Below are 7,035 nucleotides of genomic sequence, written 5' to 3' on the forward strand. Positions count from 1 at the left end.
GTAAGGAAAATATTACTTTCCTTTTAAATAAGATTACTTTTTTTCTACTCTCACTTCGATTTCTGCACCTCACCTTTTTTTTTTCTTGTAATGACGGGACTCACCCATTTTATCTCTACAACATAAGATACCTATCTTATGTTGAAGGAGAATAATAAAACCCTTCTCATAATACTAAAGACATGATTAGCAAATGCAACGACATAAATATCTTTTTATACAGAATTTATTAATCTCACGATAAAGAAGATAAGTTATCTCATGTCATAGAGATAAATTTTTAAGCTTCACCATCTGAAAAGTATAAAGAAAAAAAAAAATTGACATAATTATCGAAAAGTGTACGATAAAAAATTATCATATCTAACATAAAAGTAATTTTCCTCATTTATATATTGTATTGCTTTTTGCTTCCGGTTGTTATAAATTATATGATAACCCTTTTTCCTAAGTAGAGAGAGCCTTGTCTTCATCCATGGCTGTAGTTAAAAAACCCAGCGACAGGGACAGGCCTTCAAAGGTTTTCCTGCCAACTATTATCAGTTTCTTTCTCTTCCTCTCTAGTTTCCACTTCTTGTTTTATTTTAACTGTGCATTTCATTGTAAATATTCCTTACACGTTGCAGGGCAAGAGAGTTACGCTACCTAAAGCAAAGTTCTTTCGGAAAAAGACACTGGAACTCAACCCAGCTGATCCTCTAAAGCAAGTGAGCATCGCTATGCGCTTTAGTTAGTGTTAGAGAAATATAAAAAGTTAATGTTAAAAAAATATAAAATCATGACTGTATCTTTACCCTACGGCTTAAATTTTTTGTGTTGTATTGATTTTTTACACGATGTCACAAGTTAAATTGTTACCGCCTCCGTTCTCTTAATAAAAATAATTAATTATTATGGACTTTTTTAACATAGATAGACTAGACCTAATGCATCATTTGCCCAAGAACTCTCATTTGAGAGGACGTGTTAAAGAAATATAAAATTATTATTCAATAACTTAAGCTTTTGTGTTAAATTAGTTCTTTACTTTTACTTTCTTTCCTATTCTCTGTTGTCTTTGTCCCTTGGGTTGTAACGTGGTGTTGGATCCATTTGCTATGGTTGGAGTAACTTAGCCCATTGGTGGTGGTTCTCAGCCACGGGCTTCCCCTGGACCCTTTGACAATATCTATATCACATTGTCAGGGGCGTTTAGTAGAGGAGATATTTTTTTTACTGGGGAAATAGTAAGAAAGTGAGTTTGATAGAAAAGTTAAAAAAAACATGTTTGGTTCACCAAAATATTACCGGAAAAATTTATGTAAATTTGCAATGTCTATATTTGGTTGAAGGTAAAATAGTGATGGAAAAATAGGTTGAATTGACCAAAATACTCCCGTTGTAAAAAACAATTGAAGTCCCTCACTTTCACGGTCATTTCGATCCTGAAGTTGGCACCCCTTTTTCCAATTCTCCTACTATCCTAAAATACCACATCTGAAGTGGTATTTTAGAATAGTTAATTTCATCCAAAAAAACAACTATGAAGTCGTTGCCCATGCTTCCTATTTGCATGGTTTTTTTTTTTTTCCAAAATTTAAACCAAACGTGGTCAAATTCAATTGCCACCCACACTTCCCCATCGAACCCAAACAAAAACCTATACCAAACACACCCTGAATTGCCAATGGCAGAGTCAGACCAACTTTTGGAGGGGTGACTTATAATATAATATTTTTGTTTAAATTTACAATTATTTTACGAGGGATATATATTTTTGTATGTCTACCTGCATATTTTCAATACCTTTAAATCAGAATCTTAACTAATTTTTATTCTCTCTCTCCTTTTTGAGATTTTGATCTAACAGTTTTGAAATTAAGTAGGAGGAGTATGCATACAAAAAATAGGCATAATATTTTATCCTTAAATTTAAAAGTGTATTCTATGTTTAACTGAGCTTTGTACTTCCTCTGTACTCGAGATTGTGATATAAAATTATTAAAGAGTAATAGATAAAATAGGTATGAAAATAAGAATAATATCCTTTCCGTGAAATATATGATCAAAACATCAGAAATAATGCCCAATTCTAAAGACATGTATAAATAGCTCCTCCACATGTGATTGCCAACAAAGAAAGGGTTAACGGGTTTGTAACCATAGGCTAATACTCAGATAAGAAATTTCATATTTTGAAATGTGACTGGCTGGCAGCTTATAATCAAGACCATGATGATTGGAATTTGTATATTTTAGATAGTCCTCATGATGGAGTTAGACCTCTCCTTAATGGAGACGTTATGGGCGTTAGCAGGCCGAGAGTCTGTAGTTAGTTTTTGTGTGTTTTGTTTCTTTCCTTTGCTTTCAAAAAGAAAAAAATGTGACTGATATAAAGTTTAGCATCTTCTAGGAATGAGCATAGTCTAACATATAACTAAAAGAAAAAGCCATAAACTCAAGTTCACTTATTTGGTGATTGTCGCTTAGCTTATTGCCATTGATGGTGACTTCCCCAAGCCCCCCTTGACAGTTGTGGATAAAAATGTAATAATTTTATTATCCTATTATGAGGATTCTCTGTAAGAGAAAAGGAACCTTTTTAGAAACAGAGTATATAATATTGTTCATTTAACATCTAACTTGTTTTTTGTGTACCTCGTTTGTTTGAATCTTGAACAGACTATCAGTCGTAATCCACAAAGAAGGTGAGTTAATTTTCTTGCTTTCCTATTTGGTCCCCTAACGGATGGTAGAAGAAGATGACACCTCGTTTTTACTTGTGCTATGCATAGACCAAAGAGAGGGAGCGTTGATAGTGTATGTAATACTTCTGAAGCTCAGTTTACTGCTTACCTACGTGCAAAAGAGGTTCAGGCTAACCTATCTCCTGAATATCCAAGCCTTCTTAAGTGCATGCTTCGGTCTCATGTAACAGGGGGATTTTGGCTAGTAAATCTCATTTTCTTGATGCCTTTGCATTTTCAGATTAATACTAGGATGATTTATATTCATCATATTATTTAATATTTTAATGCTAGGGTCTTCCTAAAAAATTCTGTCAGTTGCATTTGCCTAAGGCTGATACTATTATTGCTTTGGAAGATGAAAATGGGGAACTATATGAAACCAAATATCTTGCTCAAAAGGTGGGCCTAAGTGGTGGATGGAGGGGGTTTTCCTTAGCTCATAACTTACTCGAGATGGATGTTCTAATATTCCACTTGGTCCAGCCTTCCAAATTTAAGGTGATTGTTTGATGACTTGATCTTTCAAAGAAAATTCATGTGTTAAGGTTTGTTTCAATACATTTTATGATTTCCTTGTATGCAAGTGTTTCAAGTTGAAGGGAGTAATTGTAAGATTTGAGGTATTAAGTAGGTTAGAATATGGTAGGAATTGATTATCAGTGACAATATCAAGATAAATTTTTACCACTTTTGTCTTTTGTTTTGATGAAAAGTTTTGAAGTATAGAAGAAGCTATAATTTATTTTGAAGTCAACAAATTCGAAATGAAAAGGAGCAACAGTTTCTTAATTCTCACTTTTTTGCAAGAATGCTTGGTTAGTTTTTTTTTTTTTTTTTTTTTTTGTGGTAATGGCTTGGTTAGGGATTTTAATTTGAAGGAAAAAAAATACGTCGTAGCTGCTGCTAAGTTATACTTGTTTTCGAAGTTGTGATCTTGAATATCTTACATGTCCACAGGTGTACATCATAAGATCTCAGGGGTCTGATGAAATGGATGGTGCTCTTGGCCTTCTTAAGTTAGATGACTGCAGAAAAGAAAAGGACGAAGTGGATGGTGCTCTCGGTAAGTGTGGTATGGTTCTCATTGTTTTATAATGCAAATCAAGTAGGATATTAATTGGGACTTGTAAAAGAGCAGAAAATTATATTTGCTGTCACATTTTTCAGACGCTACTCAAGGAAATGACTCAAATAATAGCGGGATGATTTTTGGTGCTCACGTATCTCAATCTGATCAGCTTGAAAATACTAGTAAAGATTTTTGCTCACAAGTTTGGGATGGAATTAGATTTTCAGAATCTGTTATCAGTTTTGAAGAAGTTACTGGTAGCGAGAAATTCAGCATTGTGGTGAATGGTTTGGTTATTGATTCAGAGCTCTCCATGTACCTTCGGACCAAGTATTACGAGCTCTGTTGCAGCCAGAGATCGTTTCTTCATGACCATCTTCTTGGGGGTCTTAACTCTAAACTGGTGGCTGGAATAATTTCTGAGACTATTAATATTGCTGATGCCATTAAAGCCACTAAGCTTACAACCTCTCCAGAGAGTTTTTTAACATGGGACAAGACTCTGAAAGCCTTTGAGGCCATGGGCATGAATGTCAGCTTCTTGCTTATTCGGCTACACCAGCTTATGAAACTAGCTTTGAAATCAGAGAGGTACAAAGAGTCAAGACTTGAACGAGACCATGCTAAAGTGGACTTGAAAGCTCTAGAGGAAAAACTTGTGCAAGTAAAACAGACAATAAATAGACTTGATGAAGAGATTGGCATACAAGATATGAACCCTGAGAGCCTCGAAACTACGTTTCAAAAACTGGCTAGTGCTCCTTGGTGATGTCCTTGTACATTGCCGCTTTTCAGCTTCGGCTTTATTTTTGGCCAAAGAAATAGTTTGGGTGTACCGAGCTTTTGTGTAAAACTAACGTTGTTGTTTCGGTAAAACCTCACAATCGTTTTGTTTCTTTCGTGAATCTCCAGTGGCACGGCAATGGTATTAGTTCTAACTATCATATAAAATTATTTTGTTACGTATGTGATACAGTGCTGTGCTGTAGATGACAATTAAGATGCCACACGTGATTATTTTATGGAATGGGATATATTGTTTCTCTGTATGAAGCATTCTATAAATATGAGACTAATTTTTGGAAAGAAATTGATTCACAGAAAGTTGATTCATAACTTTTATATTATATGGATATAGATATATTTTAATTTTCACAAATTGATATAATAATCCATATGAGTATTGATATAGAAAGTGCATAGAAAAAATTGGCTAAATAGGAAATTAGGATTTTAAAAAAGAGTAATATTTTAATTTTTAATTTTTATTAATAATTTTTTTTTTGGTAAGCTATTTTTATTAATAAAATTTAACTCCTACAATGAAGGTCATGAACATTTTTTTATATATTAATTACAAATTGATTCAAAAATTCAAATAAAAAAATCCTAAAAATAATAAAAAACTCAAGAATAAATATAACAGTAATTAAATTCAGAAATTAAACAAATAATTACAAATAAATTCTTCAAAACACGTCCCAAATTTTAGATATCAAATCATGTAAAATGTGTTATTTTTTTTCTTGCTAAACAAATCACAATCATATCTGATACTTATTCGGACTTGGATTTGATTATAATCTGTTATATTTCAAATTACTACTTCTTTTAATAATTAGGCTATATTTATTGAGCTACAATTCTGATTAACTTCGGATTTTTTGAAATAATGGTTGAATCATGTGTAATATGTCTAAGTCTATAAGAATTTTGCAGATTAAAAAAAAAAAGTAAACTGTCCTGGGTACATATGAATTAGGGGTGTTCGCAGTTTGGATTGCATCAGATCGGTTTTGGAAGCAAAAATCATCGATCCAATTCCTTCGGTTTGATCGTGTAATCATCTATTCAGTTTGAATTTTTTTTTTCAAATCTGATCCATTCCAATTTTTTTTGGTTTGGATTGGATCGGTTTTCAATTTTTTGAAAATATTAAAATTTGTTTCATGATTATTGTGCAAATAACATCTTTTGTATATATTGGCTTTGTAATTTTTTATTTTTTTTTGAAATACAAAAGCATAAGTAAACGATAATATAGATTTTTTTTTGGACAATGAGATATGAAGCTTTATATATGACTAGGTTTTTTCTTGGGTTTAGTTGATGAGTTAATGAGTCTTGAATTTAGAAATTTTTGGGCTATGATAGGGGAAATGCCTGAGTAGGTAGAGGGGAGTTAATATATTAGATCGATTTGGATTGGATCGGTTTTCATCAACCAATCTGAAAATCGATCCAATCCAATTAAAATTTGCAGTCTTTTTTTTCGATTTTTCGATTTTTGATTTATTCGATTATCAATTTTTCAGTTCGATCACCGCGATTTCAGTGATGAAACCGGTTGTATCTGTCACATGGGGTTGGTGAGTCGCAACCTACTCTGACTAATTTCAGGTAACTCGTAACAACTATTTGATTGGAGAATGCCACATAGCACAATTCCTCTCAAAACTGTACTGCGAAATGATTCTTTTTTCTTTTCTCAAGTTTAGTTTTATTCTATTCAAGTGCATACATTTTTTTAAAGACCTTTTAAATAATGTTTTAACTATCAGAAGAAAATTTATTGACCGAGCAATAGATAAAACAGAGAAAAAAAAAATCCATACACATCCCCCTCAAACTTGATATTTTTTGCAAGCCACCGTCAACTTTTATTTATATTTATTAAGCCCTTGAACTTGATAAATTCTTGTAATTTTTCCTTTTTTTTCACGGGGTGGCTCTTCAACACCATTTTTAAAAACAAATTTTTTGTCACTTGAACGAATGGTTATGGGTACTCTTCATATTACTTTTTAAGTTGATTATTTATCCTGTGTTGTGATTCATCTTGGTGCCTAATGGAGCACTGCGAACTTAATTGGGAAGTTGCTAAACCTTCCACAAAGAAAAATTGAAAGATAGAAAATCTGTGTTATATGCGGAATGAAATATAATTAAAGCCAGGTGAACACTAGAGAACTTGCTTAGAAGAAATAGAAGGGGAAAATACTTGGCAAGCCACTGGGAAAACCAACTGGTCACTACATACCAAATAAAAAGCACAACTACAAATATTTCTACAAAGATAAATGGTGGCAAATATATTTCTTCGCTTGGCAAATGGGTTTAAGACAATTGGTTGTGTAGGGGTCAGACTTAGGAATTATGCAGAAAAGGGAAGGGGAAAAGAAATAGAAGAGATTGAGAGAATTGATCATAATTCATTGTTGGAATAACATTTGTCAT

General features: G+C 32.6%; 1 protein-coding gene across 2 annotated transcripts; it reads left to right on the plus strand.

The window, feature by feature from the left end:
- The first annotated feature begins 460 nt into the window (after positions 1–460).
- Positions 461–4,719, plus strand: LOC133299151 (B3 domain-containing protein Os01g0234100-like). 2 transcript variants are annotated; one of them, XM_061498590.1, is made up of 7 exons: positions 461–520; positions 627–707; positions 2,662–2,687; positions 2,775–2,931; positions 3,021–3,227; positions 3,687–3,801; positions 3,897–4,719. In XM_061498590.1, exons 1-7 carry the CDS (start codon positions 476–478, stop codon positions 4,565–4,567), a joined length of 1,302 nt encoding a protein of 433 aa, XP_061354574.1. In that variant the 5' UTR covers positions 461–475; the 3' UTR covers positions 4,568–4,719. The 2 variants fall into 2 exon arrangements, with proteins under 2 accessions (XP_061354574.1, XP_061354575.1); XM_061498591.1 differs by having other exon boundaries at positions 3,687–3,792.
- Positions 4,720–7,035: the final 2,316 nt, after the last annotated feature.

The sequence above is a fragment of the Gastrolobium bilobum genome, unplaced genomic scaffold, assembly GCF_033153095.1.
Source record: "Gastrolobium bilobum isolate Gb01-03AN ecotype WA unplaced genomic scaffold, APGP_CSIRO_Gbil_v1 utg500, whole genome shotgun sequence".
NCBI lineage: Eukaryota > Viridiplantae > Streptophyta > Magnoliopsida > Fabales > Fabaceae > Gastrolobium > Gastrolobium bilobum.

Excerpts from the sequence above, each read along its gene's own strand:
- LOC133299151 (XM_061498590.1), top strand. The coding sequence starts at position 476 with ATGGCTGTAGTTAAAAAACCCAGCGACAGGGACAGGCCTTCAAAG. Across the intron at positions 521-626 it reads ACAGGGACAGGCCTTCAAAG|GGCAAGAGAGTTACGCTACC; the intron begins GTTTTCCTGCCA and ends TACACGTTGCAG. Across the intron at positions 708-2,661 it reads CAGCTGATCCTCTAAAGCAA|ACTATCAGTCGTAATCCACA; the intron begins GTGAGCATCGCT and ends AATCTTGAACAG.